Source organism: Oncorhynchus masou, chromosome 10 (genome assembly GCF_036934945.1).
Source record: "Oncorhynchus masou masou isolate Uvic2021 chromosome 10, UVic_Omas_1.1, whole genome shotgun sequence".
Classification (NCBI taxonomy): Eukaryota; Metazoa; Chordata; class Actinopteri; order Salmoniformes; family Salmonidae; genus Oncorhynchus; species Oncorhynchus masou.
The window spans coordinates 180,582-195,590 of record NC_088221.1 but is presented as its reverse complement, the minus strand read 5'-3'; the positions used below and the strand labels follow the sequence as shown (position 1 = coordinate 195,590).

General features: G+C 42.3%; 1 protein-coding gene across 11 annotated transcripts in view; it reads right to left on the bottom strand.

Annotated features, from left to right (window-relative positions):
• The window catches only part of mycbp2 (MYC binding protein 2), a 301,049-nt gene that overhangs the window by 241,542 nt on the left and 44,498 nt on the right, over nucleotides 1–15,009 (bottom strand). For all 11 annotated transcript variants that reach the window (XM_064975618.1, XM_064975623.1, XM_064975614.1 and 8 more), the window contains exons 6-9: nucleotides 12,264–12,506; nucleotides 9,328–9,399; nucleotides 1,295–1,394; nucleotides 502–575 (exon numbers count right to left, since the gene is read on the bottom strand). In XM_064975618.1, the coding sequence (XP_064831690.1) occupies nucleotides 502–575; nucleotides 1,295–1,394; nucleotides 9,328–9,399; nucleotides 12,264–12,506 (489 nt within the window). The remainder of the gene's footprint in view (nucleotides 1–501; nucleotides 576–1,294; nucleotides 1,395–9,327; nucleotides 9,400–12,263; nucleotides 12,507–15,009) is intronic.

The following is a 15,009-nucleotide window of genomic DNA, read 5'->3' as shown; positions in this document are numbered from 1 at the left end:
TGGGAAGTTAATTTCCTTGAAAAGACAACATGCCTTGTGCTTTTCTGCCCATGCATACTACATGCTAATTAATTATAGGCCACAGATATGGCACACTTGATCATGCGCGCCCAACAAAAGAGACGAGGTAAGCTACTGAACTTGAAGCAGTAAGAATTTCAAACACACCTATTAGTGTGTTTGAATAAGGCGACAAAGAGGTGCCTTTAATATAATAGATAATCCATACAATTCAAAAAGACTACAAAAAATCTGAGAAATAAAAAAACATTTTTATCCCAAAGTTGACTGTCTGCAAGAAGCATGAAAAATGCAGACCGTGCATCGGGGTCTGCAGGTCCGGCAGGAATGACAACATTATAGTATAATAGCAATCTCTCTCCTACATTAGGCACAGGGCTTCAGTCTGTACCCATCCACTCCTCTCTCTCAAGATAAATACAAATAAAACACATTTAGCGCCAGTGCAGCAGATTAATGTGAGTGTGAATGGAGACTCACGTCTTTGCAGGCAGTGATTTGGTTGATGTATTCTCCGTCAGTGAAGACTACGCTCTGGCCGTCTGTCTGTAGGCCTGTGAAAAGGACACAGTTCAAATGATAATTTATAATATCCAAAGAATAGGGAGATGAATTTGTCATGCTTTTGACAAAGGAATTCAGCCGAAACACTGTGCATTGGCCTCTGTCCGTCCATGATATGGTACATTTTATTTATATTTTTGAAATGAATATTAACATAGCATACTGTAAAACAAATAACAGGGCTAGCTAGACAGAGATTTAGTTCTCAATATCCTGAAGAAGTGCGTAAGTGTCTGCACATTGAATCTATTAAGCTATGTAGGCATCTTTGTCCTGTGGCCATGTTTCAATCCTTTCCTAGTTTAATCAGGATTAATTTCTGGATTTCTGGATGCGGAATCCATTAGTTATGATTATATCGAAATATTATGAATATTGAAAACATTGTAGTTACAAGCCTTAGTGTAGAGTATATTAATGATATGGTTGGCTAAAAGGTTTGGTCTATTGTCAATCACCGGGCGAGAGGTTTAAAAGCGGCCAGAAGTTTATGAGCATTAAATATTAAATGTTTCCAAGTTAATCTAAAAAATACCATATTTATTTTCACAGGCCAGGTTCATCGGTTCAAGACAACAGTAAGTAAACAGATGATTACAAAAATAAAAACACACTAGCTTACAAACAGGTACATGAAAAAATTAATGCATTGTTTATTATAACACACACTATTGGGAAGAAGGATATGTTACTGTGTGTTATCATGTACCTGGCATAGTGATGGTTCCCTCATGCTCCAGAGTCTCTGGGTCGATCTTGATGGCCGATGTACTGTGGTTGTTACTCATATCCCGGTACAACAGGCAGCCCTGCGCGCACAAGCATCAATTTGTCAATATTTGTATTTATACACTTTTAGGACTGCATTTGTCACAACTCACAAAAGCAACACAGTCATTAGAGAGTTAGAATGTGTAGCATATTGGAAAGGAATACAAACAAGACCAAGACTGCAAATTCATAGGTAACTGCCCTGTCCCGCCACCTTGGATCACTTTTCCCCCAGAGCTGAAGATCTGAATAACTGCGCGAGATTTTCTTTACGCTGTACAATATGGGCAAATAATATGACGGCAATTTTTTTAACAAATATTCCAAATGCAATTTTACTTGTGATTTAGATCAAAAACTTTGTCGGAATCATATAAATAAAATGTGTATTCTGATTCTATGATTGGTGTTTGGCATGAAAAGGCCAGATACAGTAGAAGTTGTGACAGGGTAGGAATCAAAGTGTTGGTCAGACTTTCACAGGGGACTCTTACATTTGAATATTACATTCATGTTGTTTAAAAAAAATTGCAGCCTCGTGATATGGATTTGTGCAGACCTGCTGTACACACAAATTTTTGTGGTCTTCTCTCTGACAATCGTGAGTGATAATTCAAGTTTCACCAGTTTAACATCGATGCATCATCTCCATGCCAACCATTTGATCTCAATCAGTTTCATGGGGATATGCGTTTAGATCTTCTTGAGTTATACAGTGTTGTTTGGAAGTAGCCTACAGTGTATTTATTATGGATCCCCATTACTGGGGTCCAGCAAAATTAAGGCAGTTTTTTTTTTAAATTTTAAACATTACAGTACACTTACAACAGCTTTCACAACATATTAAGTGTGTACCCTCAGGCCCCTACTCTACTACCACATATCTACAACACAAAATCCATGTGTACGTGTGTGTATAGTGCATATGTTATTGTGTGTTTGTGTGTTACTGAACAGTAGTCTAGGTGCGTCAAAACTAGGGCCTGTAGGACCTGCCTTGTTGATAGTGCTGTTAAGAAACCAGAGCAGCGCTTTATTATGGACAGACATCTCCCCATCCTAGCTACTGTTCTATCAATATGTTTTGAACATTAGTTTACGATCCAGGGTTACTCCAAGCAGTTTCTCCTCAACTTGCTCAATTACCACATGCATTACAATATTTAGCTGAGGTTTAGAGATTGATTTTTACAATGCTTTTAGATTTAAATATTTAGGACTAACTTATTCCTTGCCACCCATTATGAAACTAACTACAGCTCTTTGTTAAGTGTTGCAGTCATTTCAGTTGCTGTGGTAGCTGACGTGTATAGAGTTGAGTCATCCGCATACAAAGACACACTGGCCTATACTCAAGGCCAGAGGCATGTTGTTTTGTAAAGATTGAAAAAGCAAGGGGCCTAGACAGCTGCCCTGGGGAATTCCTGAATCTACCTGCATTTTGTTGGAGATGCTTCCAATAAAGAACACCCTCTGTGTTCTGTTAGACAGGTAACTCTTTATCCACAATATAGCAGGGGGTGTAAAGCCCTAACACATACATTTTTCCAGCAACAGACTGATTGATAATGTCACACTGAAGTCTAATAATCCAGCCCCCACAATCGTATCATCAATTTCCCACAGCCAACCATCAGTCATTTGTGTAAGTGCCTTGCTTGTTGAATGTCCTTACCTATAAGCCTGCTTAAAATATTGTCAATTTGTTTACTGTATCTGGACAAACAATTTTCTCCAAAAGTGTTTCATTTTTTATTTATTGAATATCCAAAACATACATTATACTTGCAGTGAAGCCGCTCAACAACTACAACAACTATCATACCAGCCATCCAACAGATTTCCATTCAGAGCGACACACAGAAGCATCCAGGGACAAAGGACAGATCTACCACCAGGCCAAAAAACGTGAACCCGAACCCTCCATGATCCCCCATAACTGTCCCTCAACCATTCGAGACACCTCCCACAGTCACCCCCAATAAGAAAAAAAATACAATTAATTCCATTCACCACCCCCAAGAACCCCCCCCCCCCCCCCCAATGCACCATCAACCAAGAGAATGAACTAAAGAGAAAAAAGTTAAAGACAAGAAAACAGCAAACAAGGCAAAAAAATAAATGTAAAACAAAGGACATGAACGAACCGTAAAGGTAATATCTCTACAAACTATCTGTATTGGAGATTCAGGAAAAATTGTGTTCCTTTTTCTCCATATTCCATCCAGTTTGCTTTATTTGTGTAATAGATTACATTAGACCGTTCTTTGAATAAGTTCCTCAAGTTCTTTTTGTTTTTCCTCTAACTTATTTTGTCTCTCTATAGTAGCGTTTTTATTGCTATCTACCTGTACTATTAGTTCATGGATTTCCCTTAGTCTTTATGGCCTTCCTGTTTGTCGTGTCTCTTTAGCCAGAACTGCTTTTTGATTATTGATGAATATTTAATTGAATGAACCCTGAAGGTAGTACATTTAAAAGGTATCCCAAACAATAAAGGGGATTTGCTGAACCTATATTATACTGGAAAATTTCAGTTATAAATTATTTTGTCTTCGTCAAAAATAAGTTGTCCTCCAGTAAACTTCGTAAAAAAAAATATTCTCTTTGTAACACAGTAAACTTATACATCTCCAATATCCCTGTCCATGTGGAAAATGTATGTGTTATGTGAATGCCAATTAGTTGATGATCCGATCGCAATCTCTTATTAAAACTTTTTTAATCTTTTACGCAAGAGACAAGAAAGTAGTCAAGACGTCTAGCTTGATTAAGCCTCCTCCATGTGTATCTCACGAGGTCAGGGTTTTTAGTCTCCAAATATCCACTATTTATAATTTCCTTAAAGGGCACAGTGATGATAGTTTGAAGAGTTATTACCTTTACGATTCATAGAGGTAGTTAACACTGTTTTAGTCTCCTACCATAATGATTAGATCATTTGCTGCCTGTAAATTCAATAAATTGGTATAAATGTCTTCGATCATCCTGATTTGGACCAGCATGGTCATCCTGATTTGGACCATATAGAATAATGAGCAAAATCACTTTGTCCACTTTCATATTCAAAAGGATCCACCTTCCTTGCAAATCATTCCTGATAATTTTCACATTCAGATCGACATTTTTGTTAATTAATATCATTTAGTTCCTTTGTCCATGACAGAAAATTATTTCACCCCGTTCCCTTTTCCATGCAACTTCATCTAAGGATGTAGAGTGAGTTTCCTGTAAACAGTAGATGTTATATTCATTTTCTTTTAGCCATGTAAAGACTCATCTTTTTTTATAATTGCTAAATTATGAGAATGAAAACTAATATTGAGGATCTATCTAGATTTTTCACATTTAACCGAATGGGTTGTGTGATTAGCTGGGTCAGATTAAGATCAAAATCGAATCAAATTTATTTGTCACATACACATGGTTAGCAGATGTTAATGCGAGTGTAGCGAAATGCTTGTGCTTCTAGTTCCGACAATGCCGTAATAACCAACGAGTAATCTAACCTAACAATTCCAAAACTACTACCTTATACACACAAGTGTAAGGGGATAAAGAATATGTATATAAAGATATATGAATGAGTGATGGTACAGAACGGCATAGGCAAGATGCAGTAGATGGTATAGAGTACAGTATATACATATGAGATGAGTATGTAAACAAAGTGGCATAGCTTAGTGGCTAGTGATACATGTGTTACATAAAGATGCAGTAGATGATATAGAGTACATTATATACATATGAGATGAGCAATGTAGGGTATCTAAACATTATATTATGTAGCATTGTTTAAAGTGACTAGTGATATATTTGTACATCAATTTTTATCAATTCCCATTATTAAAGTGGCTGGAGTTGAGTCAGTATGTTGGCAACAGCCACTCAATGTTAGTGGTTGCTGTTTAGCAGTCTGATGGCCTTGAGATATAAGCGGTTTTTCAGTCTCTCGGTCCCTGCTTTGATGCACCTCTACTGACCTCGCCTTCTGGATGATTGCGGGGTGAACAGGCAGTGGCTCGGGTGGTTGTTGTCCTTGATGATCTTTATGGCCTTCCTGTGACATCGGGTGGTGTAGGTGTCCTGGAGGGCAGGTAGTTTGCCCCTAGTAATGCGTTGTGCAGACTGCACCACCCTCTGGAGAGCCTTTGCGATTGAGGGCGGAGCAGTTGCCGTACCAGGCTGTGATACAGCCCGACAGGATGCTCTCGATTGTGCATCTGTAAGTTAGTCAGGGTTTTGGGTGACAAGCCAAATTTCTTCAGCCTCCTGAGGTTGAAGAGGCACTATTGCGCCTTCACCACACTCTGTGTGTGGGTGGACCATTTCAGATTTTCGTTGATGTGTAACCTAAGAAACTTAAACATTCCACTTACTCCACTGCTGTCCCTTCGATGTGGATAGGGGGGTGCTCCCTCTGCTGTTTCCTGAAGTCCACAATAATCTCCTTTGTTTTGTTGACGAGAGGTGAGAGGTTGTTTTCCTGACACCACACTCCGAGTGCCCTCACATCCTCCCTGTATGCTGTCTCGTCACTGTTGGTAATCAAGCCCACTCCTGTTGTGTCGTCTGCAAACTTGATGATTGAGTTGGAGGCGTGCATGGCCATGCAGTCGTGGGTGAACAGAGAGTACAGGAGGGGGCGGAGCATAAACCCTTATGGGGCCCCAGTACTGAGGGTCAGCGAGATGGAGATGTTTCCTACCTTCACCACCTGGGGGTCGGCCACGTTAAAGTCCAGGACCCAATTGCACAGGGTGGGGTTGAGACCCAGGGCCTCCAGCTTGATGAGCTTGGAGGGTACTATGGTGTTGAATGCTGAGCTATAGTCAATGAACAGCATTCTTACATAGGTATTCCTCTTGTCCAGATGGGATAGGGCAGTGTGATGCGATTTCCGTTTGGTGCGAATGCTGACATCCATCCACGGTTTCTGGTTAGGGTGGGATTTAATACACACAGTAGGTAAAACCTATCCAATGCACTTCTTTATAAATTCACTCACCAAGTCAGCGTATAGGTCAATGTTATTCTCTGAAGCTGACTGGAACATATCCCAGTCCGCGTGATCAAAACAATCTTGAAGCGTGGATTCTGATTGGTCAGATCAGTATTGGTTCTAGTCACTGGTACATCCTGTGAGTTTCTGCTTATAAGACGGTAGGAGCAAGATGGCGTCGTGGTCGGATTTGCCAAAGTGTGTGTGGGGGGGCTTTGTATGCATTGTGGAAGTTAGAGTAGCAGTGGTCGAGTGGATTATCCCCGGGCGTAGTGCAATCAATATTCTGATAGAATTTAGGTAGCCTTGTTCTTAGATTTACTTTGTTAAAATCCCCAGCTACAATAAATGCAGCCTCAAGATATATGGTTTCCAGTATACATAGAGTCCAGTGAAGTACCTTTAGGGCCATCTTGGTGTCTGCTTGAGGGGGAGCGTAAACAGCTGTGACGATAACTAACGAGAAATCACTTGGAAGGTAATATGGCCGGCATTTGACTGTGAGGAATTCTAGTTCGGGTGAGCAGAAGGACTTGAGTTCCTGTATGTTGTTATGATTATGCCATGAGTCGAATACATCATGAACCATACACTCCCGCCCTTCTTCTTCCCAGAGAGGTGTTAATCTCTGTCGGCTAGATGCATGGAGAAGCCCGGTGGCTGAAATCATTCCGACAAAATATCACGAGAAAGCCGTGTTTCCATGAAACAAAGAATGTTGCAATCTCTGATGTCTCTCTGGAAGGCAACCCTTTTTCGAACTTCGTCTACCTAGATGTCAAGAGACTGGATATTGGCAAGTAGTACACTCGGTGGGCGATGTGCACGTCTACAGAGCCTGACCAGGAGGCCGCGCCTTCTGCGGTGCCGTCGTCTTGGGTCGGCTTCTGGGATTAAACAGACGCCTCAACGGTCACCTCTTCACTGTTGACATTGAGACTGGTGTTTTGCGGGTACTATTTATTGAAGCTGCCAGTTGAGGACTTGTGAGGTATCTATCACTCAAACTAGACACTAATGTACTTGTCCTCTTGCTCAGTTGTGCACCGGGGCCTCCCACTCTCTCTATTCTGGTTAGAGCCATTTTGCACTGTTCTGTGAAGGGAGCAGTACACAGCGTTGTACGAGATCTTCAGTTTCTTGGCAATTTCTTGCATGGAATAGCTTTCATTTGTCAGAACAAGAATAGACTGACGAGTTTCAGAAGAAAGTTATTTGTTTCTTGCCATGTTGAGCCTGTAATCGAACCCACAATTGCTGATGCTCCAGAAACTTAACAGGTCTCAAGGGCAGTTTTATTGCTTCTTTAAATCAGAACAGTTTTCAGCTGTGCTAACATAACAGCAAACGGGTTTTCTAATGATCAATTAGCTTTTTATAATGATAAACTTGGATTAGCTAACAACATACCATTGGAACACAGGAGTGATGGTTGTTGATAATGGGCCTCTATAAACCTGTAGCCATATTACTTTAACAGCATTACAAGAATGTGGGTCAGAATATGAACAGCCAAACCTCCACCTTTGACATTTCTGTATTTTCTGTTGATCTTATAACCATGTATTGCCACCACTGTATCAAAGGTACTATCGAAGTTACTTTCAGAGAGTGTCCGAAAAGATCATCAGTTAAGCTACATTGGTAAACGTGTGATATTTTTTACACTTTTCTGGGAAGCTTAGCAGAGGTAGAGATGCTTGGGTTATTTATGTTAGTGCAAGGTGATCTGCACACTGGACTTCCTGCTTGGGCACACCACCCCAGTGCTAACAGTATAACTCAGCTTCATAGGCATATGACTACTGCATACAACAGCTGTAGGGTCAGCAGAGGCATTCAGGGCAGTAAGAGGGACATAAACGCCCCTGGGATAATGTGCATTTACTGAAGCATTATGACAACTCAGCGACACAATGGGAGGGATTAGATGAGATGGGCCTGGGTCATTGATAAGTCTGTCTCAACGCAGCCTTATAATGCCGAGAAAGGATCAAGGAATGCAAATTATTTGGGTGGATCCCAGTGTTTTGAATGAAGTACAGTGAGGGAATTTTAGAGCAGATGATGTTAAACTGTAGGATATGATTTGCCTCGTAGTGTACCCTGTTGAGTTATGGCCACCTGAGACAAAAGCGACCATTTGCACAATCATCCTCATAAGAAATTAGGTGGCGTTTGTCTTTCCGTAACGCTACACTACGCTATTATATTCAGTTCTGTTGCAGATGTAGGATCTTAATTTGGCAACACTGTTGTTTCTGAGAAATGTCCTGCGCTGGAGGGAATTCAGAAGAGTGTCGTGATTTACATTAATTCACAGAAAGCCTGCACTAACACATGGTTATATAAACAGTATTACACTTTTCATTTTCATGTAACCAAATTATGCCCAGCTAATAGCCGAACCACCGATCAAGCAACATTAGGAACTAAATGTTCAAATCCTGATGTTGCAGGATTATTTTGCTGCGACAATACTTGTCAAATTAACATCCTGCATCTGTATATAGAATACTATAATTATGTGATCTTGCAGACATTGATTCAGATCTGATCTAACATCGCAAAACGGGCACCATTCACCAGAGTCACCTGTTCTCTGAGCTGCCGAACGAAATAGGTGTAAAGTAGACGATCCCGCACAAGCAGGAACTCCATACAAACAAACAGTGTCTCATCAATAAATGTAATTTTGGGGGTAAAAACCTATTCCTTCTTAACCCCTAAAGGGATTCAGTAGGAGCAGAATCGTTATCAACTTAAGCATTTACTGCATACAGATCAGCAACCATGCTTATTGGGTCAAATAGGGGGTGATACAAATCTATGCAGTCAGCCAACAGCATTGTACGACTATAAGACAACCATAACTAGAGATGAAATAGAATTCCAAGATCCCTATAGTCTCATGTTTTCGTCATATGGAATCAAAATGAAGATTAACACAAAAATTGAAGTTAAATTACCTGAGCGAAGCCCAACCATGATCTCTTCTCCATCCGATTCCTGAAGCATGATGTGGAATTATACACATGGCCCTGGAATACACACACTGATCCAATGTTAGAGTGCAATCCCAAACGCATAGCCGAATGTTCCCTTTCCAGATGATTCGATATGTACAGTTCATTCGGAAAGTATTCCGACTCCTTGACATTTTACGTTACATTTTTTTTCACCTTTATTTAACCAGGTAGGCTAGTTGAGAACAAGTTCTCATTTACAACTGCGACCTGACCAAGATAAAGCAAAGCAGTGCGACAAAAACTGAGTTACACATGGAATAAACAAAACGTACAGTCAATAACACAACAGAAAAAAATAAAGTCTATATGCAGGGTGTGCAAATTGCATGAGGTGGTAAGGGAATAAATAAGCCATAGAAGCGAAGTAACTGTTTAAAGTTAGTGAGGGAGATGTGTCTCGAACTTCAGCGATTTTTGCAATTTGTTCTGTCATTGGCAGCAGAAAACTGGAAGGAAAGGCAGCCAAAGTAGGTGTTGACTTTGGGGATGATCAGCGCGTGCTAGGGGTGGGTGTTGTTATCGTGACCAGTGAGCTGAGTTAAGGCAGAGCTTTACCTAGCAAAGACTTATGACCTGGAGCCAGTGGGTCTGGTGACGAATATGAAGCGAGGGCCAGCCGACTCGAGCATACAGGTCGCAGTGGTGGGTGGTATATGGGGCTTTGGTGACAAAACGGATGGTACTGTGATAGAATTGTCTATCACAGTATTATTCTAAAATGTATTAAATCGTTTTTTCCCCCCTCAATCTACACACAATACCCCATAATGACAAAGCACAAACAAGTTTTTTTTTTTTTATTAAAAATAAAATAGCATTCACAGCCTTTGCTCAGTAAATTATTGAAGCATCTCTGCCAGCGATTACAGCCTAGTCTTCTTTGCGTATGACGCTACAAGCTTGGCACACATGTATTTGGGGAGCTTCTCCCATTCTTCTCTGCAGATCCTCTCAAGCTCTGTCAGGTTGAATGGGGACCGTCACTGCACAGCTATTTTCAGGTCCCTTCAGAGACGTTCGATGGGGTTCGGGCTCTGGCTGGGTCACTCAAGGACATTCCAAGACTTGTCCCGAAGCCACTCATGCTTTGTCTTGGCTGTATGCTTAGGGTTGTTGTCCTGTTGGAACATGAACCCTCGCCCCAGTCGAGATCATGAGAACTCTGGAGCAGGTTTTCATTAAGGATCTCTGTACTTTGCTCCATTCATCATTCCCTCAATCATGACTAGACTCCCAGTACCTGCCGCTGAAAAACATCCCCACAGCATGATACTGCCACAAACATGTTTCACCGTAGGGATGGTGCCAGGTTTCCTCCAGATATGACGCTTGGCATTCAGGCCAAAGAGTTCAATCTTGATTTCATCAGACCATCGCCTCCTGTGTCTCATGTTCTGAGAGTCCTTTAAGTGCCTTTTGGCAAACTCCAAGCTGGCTGTCATGTGCCTTTTACTGAGGAGTGGCTTCCATCTGGCCACTTCAATAAAGGCCTGATTGGTGGAGAGCAGCAGGGATGGTTGTCCTTCTGGAAGGTTCTCCCATCTATACAGAGTAACTCTGGAGCTCTGTCAGAGGGACCATCGGGTTCTTGCTCATCTCCCTGACCAAGGCCCTTCTCCCCCGATTGCTCAGTTGGTGGTTCAAAATTCTTCCATTTAAGAAGAGCCCACTTTGTGCTTGGGGAGCTTATATTATCAAATACATTCTCTGTGTGTAATTATTAAATGAATCACGGAATTGTAATTAACTAGGAAGTTGGGGCACCATTTGAAAATGTTTATTAGAGTTGCAATTTCCCAAATGTAACTCTTCAGATATTTTATTATCTTATCAATTCCTGAGCTTTGCAAACCCTTGGATATCAGCACGATACCTAGCATCATAAATCATCGATATACAAATTAGCTTAATTATTGATTTACTAACTAACTAATCAATCACAGAACTACATACAGACTAGTTATTCATTGGTTACTGACATGATACACTGAAAAGTCCCTAGTGGGCTAAGCCGATATGACGGCTTAGTCGACAAAGGAAAGGGGTGGGGCTCAAGAGCGGGTGGAGCCCATAAAAAACACTACACTCATGGAAATGCTTATACTTTGAACATGAACAACCGCTCATTCGACAATAAATTGCAATTTACTTTTTGTGTACTACTTTCAACCCTTTTTCATGATGTCCAATTGGTAGTTACAGTCTTGGAACCCCTGACCAAATCACAGTGACAAGCAGGAACACCAGTAGCCATAAACAGATTACACCAAAGTCTAGAACTGAACGGTAAAGGAGGTCACCAATGCCATATTTCTGCTCATTGATTAATGAGTAGCTTTAAGACCGCAGTACATTATTGATTAACATAGATACACACACACAAATAATATATACACAGTTTGGGGTTAGGTGAGGAGCAGGGTCACAGTTGAAGTCGGAAGTTTACATACACTTAGGTTGGAGTCATTAAAATTAATTTTTCAACTACTAGTTTTGGCAAGTCGGTTAAGACATCTATTTTGTGCATGACAAGTCATTTTTCCAACAATTCACTGTACCAATTCCAGTGGGTCAGAAGTTTATGTACATTAAGTTAACCGTGCCTTTAAACAGCTTGGAAAATTCCAGAAAATGATTTCATGGCTTTAGAAGCTTCTGATAGGCTCATTGACATCATTTGAGTCAATTTGAGTCAATTTGGTATACCTGTGGATGTATTTCAAGGCCTACCTTCAAACGCAGTGTCTCTTTGCTTGACGTCATGTGTATCTTGTATGCTCATGGATTAGTTTGTATTGACTGCTATACGAGTGTAATAAGTCACACTTGAAAAAAGCACTCAAGTACACACCCACATGTCATCCCACCCTACCTACCCTGACGGTGCCACTGTAGCCGGAGCCCACTTTGTAGAGGCCATCCTTGCAGAGCAGGTAGAGGAAAGAGCCGTCGGTCTGCAGCAGGCAGCGCTCATCCTCATTGACGGTCACCTCCTTCAGTACCCACTTGTTCATCAGTGACGCCCGCTTGATGCCGTTGCCGAACCAATCTTGGATCTGGATCTTGCCCACCAGCACGGCCTGCACGCTCCTCTGTAGCGCGTTCAGAATGGTCGGCACCTGGGACGAAGGTGAGGGAAGAATAAAGATTAAGAATTAAGAATTCATGGAAATTAACTAGAAGAGAAAATGAAAGGAACGTTTTGGCTGCTTTAAGTGTGGAGTGTTTTGGTCTGGTTTGAAATCAGGGCTCCAGAGTGCAACCATTTTAGGGTTGACTCCCCAAAAAATGTATCTAGGTCGACCAAGAGTCGTCTGTTCTTTCGACCAATCGATTGGTCTGCATTGTTAAACGTGTATTTTTCATATATTCACACATCCTATGTGTTTTAATCAATTCAACTAAAGTCAGCAAAAAAAGAAAGTTCCACAGACATGTGACTAAACAGAAATGGAATAATGTGTCCCTGAACAAACGGGAGGGTCAAAACCAAGAGTAACTGGTGTGGCCAGTATCTGTGTGTGGCCACCAGCTGCATTAAGTACTGCAGTGCGTCTCCTCATGGACTGCACCAGACTCTTCTCGGGCTCTTCTCTGGCCATGGCAGAACACTAACATTCCTGTCGTGCATGAAATCACGCACAGATTGAGCAGTATGGCTGGTGGCATTGTCATGCTGGAGGGTCATGTCAGGACGAGCCTGCAAGAAGGGTACCGCATGAGGGAGGAGGATGTCTTCCCTCTAATACACAGCGTTGAGATTGCCTGCAATGACAACAAGCTCAGTCTGATGATGCTGTGACACACCGCCCCAGACCATGACAGACACTACACCTCCAAATCCATACCGCTCCAGAGTACAGGCCTCGGTGTAACGCTCATTCCTTCAACGATAAACGTGAATCCGACCATCACCCCTGGAGAGACAGAACTGCGGCTCGTCAGTGAAGAACTTTTTGCCAGTCCTGTCTGGTACAGCAACGGTGGGTTTGTGCCAATAGATGACGTTGTTGTCAGTGATGTCTGGTGAGGACCTGCCTTACAACAAGCCTACAAGCCCTCAGTCCAGCCTCTCTCAGCCTATTGCGGACAGTCTGAGCACTGATGGAGGGATTGTGTGTTCCTGCTGTAACTCGGGCAGTTTTTGTTGCCATCCTGTACCTGTCCCACAGGTATGATGTTCGGATGTACCGATCCTGTGCAGGTGTTGTTACACGTGGTCTGCCACTGCAAGGACGATCAGCTGTTCATCCTGTCTCCCTGTAGCGCTCTCTTAGGCATCTCACAGTATGGCATTGCAATTTATTGCCTTGGCCACATCTGAAGTCCTCATGCCTCGTTGCAGCATGCCTAAGGCACGTTCACGCAGATGAGCAGGAACCCTGGTTATCCTTGTTTTGGTGTTTTTCAGAGTTAGTAGAAAGGCCTCTTTAGTGTCCTGAGTTTTCATAAGTGACCTTAATTGCCTACCGTTTCAGCTGTTAGCGTCTTAATGACCGTTCCACAGGTGCATGTTCATTCATTGTTTACAGTTCATTGAACAAGCATGAGAAACAATGTTTAAACCCTACAATGAAGATCTCAAGTTACTTGGATTTTTACAAATTATCTTTTAAAGATATGGTCCTGAAAAAAGGGATTTTTTTATTGCTGAGTTTATATTCACTGAGCTTGTCTATTGCTTTAAGCACACAGTTTGATTAAATAATTAAGACGCACAAATGACGAGGGACTCCGAACAGAAATTAATTTGATTGTGCTGGGCCAGACTCAGACTTTGTGCGCTGTGTAAAAATAAATAAAGACAGTGAGTGAGTGACTGACAGTGAGTGAGTGACTGACTGAAATCTCGCTTCTTGTGACGGCCGGCCGCCCAACAACCTGCCCGCTTGACCCTATCCCCTCCTCTCTTCTCCAGACCATTTCCGGAGACCTTCTCCCTTACCTCACCTCGCTCATCAACTCATCCCTGACCGCTGGCTACGTCCCTTCCGTCTTCAAGAGAGCGAGAGTTGCACCCCTTCTGAAAAAACCTACACTCGATCCCTCCGATGTCAACAACTACAGACCAGTATCCCTTCTTTCTTTTCTCTCCAAAACTCTTGAACGTGCCGTCCTTGGCCAGCTCTCCCGATATCTCTCTCAGAATGACCTTCTTGATCCAAATCAGTCAGGTTTCAAGACTAGTCATTCAACTGAGACTGCTCTTCTCTGTATCACGGAGGCGCTCCGCACTGCTAAAGCTAACTCTCTCTCCTCTGCTCTCATCCTTCTAGACCTATCGGCTGCCTTCGACACTGTGAACCATCAGATCCTCCTCTCCACCCTCTCCGAGTTGGGCATCTCCGGGGCGGCCCACGCTTGGATTGCGTCCTACCTGACAGGTCGCTCCTACCAGGTGGCGTGGCGAGAATCTGTCTCCTCGCCACGCGCTCTCACCACTGGTGTCCCCCAGGGCTCTGTTCTAGGCCCTCTCCTATTCTCGCTATACACCAAGTCACTTGGCTCTGTCATAACCTCACATGGTCTCTCCTATCATTGCTATGCAGACGACACACAATTAATCTTCTCCTTTCCCCCTTCTGATGACCAGGTGGCGAATCGCATCTCTGCATGTCTGGC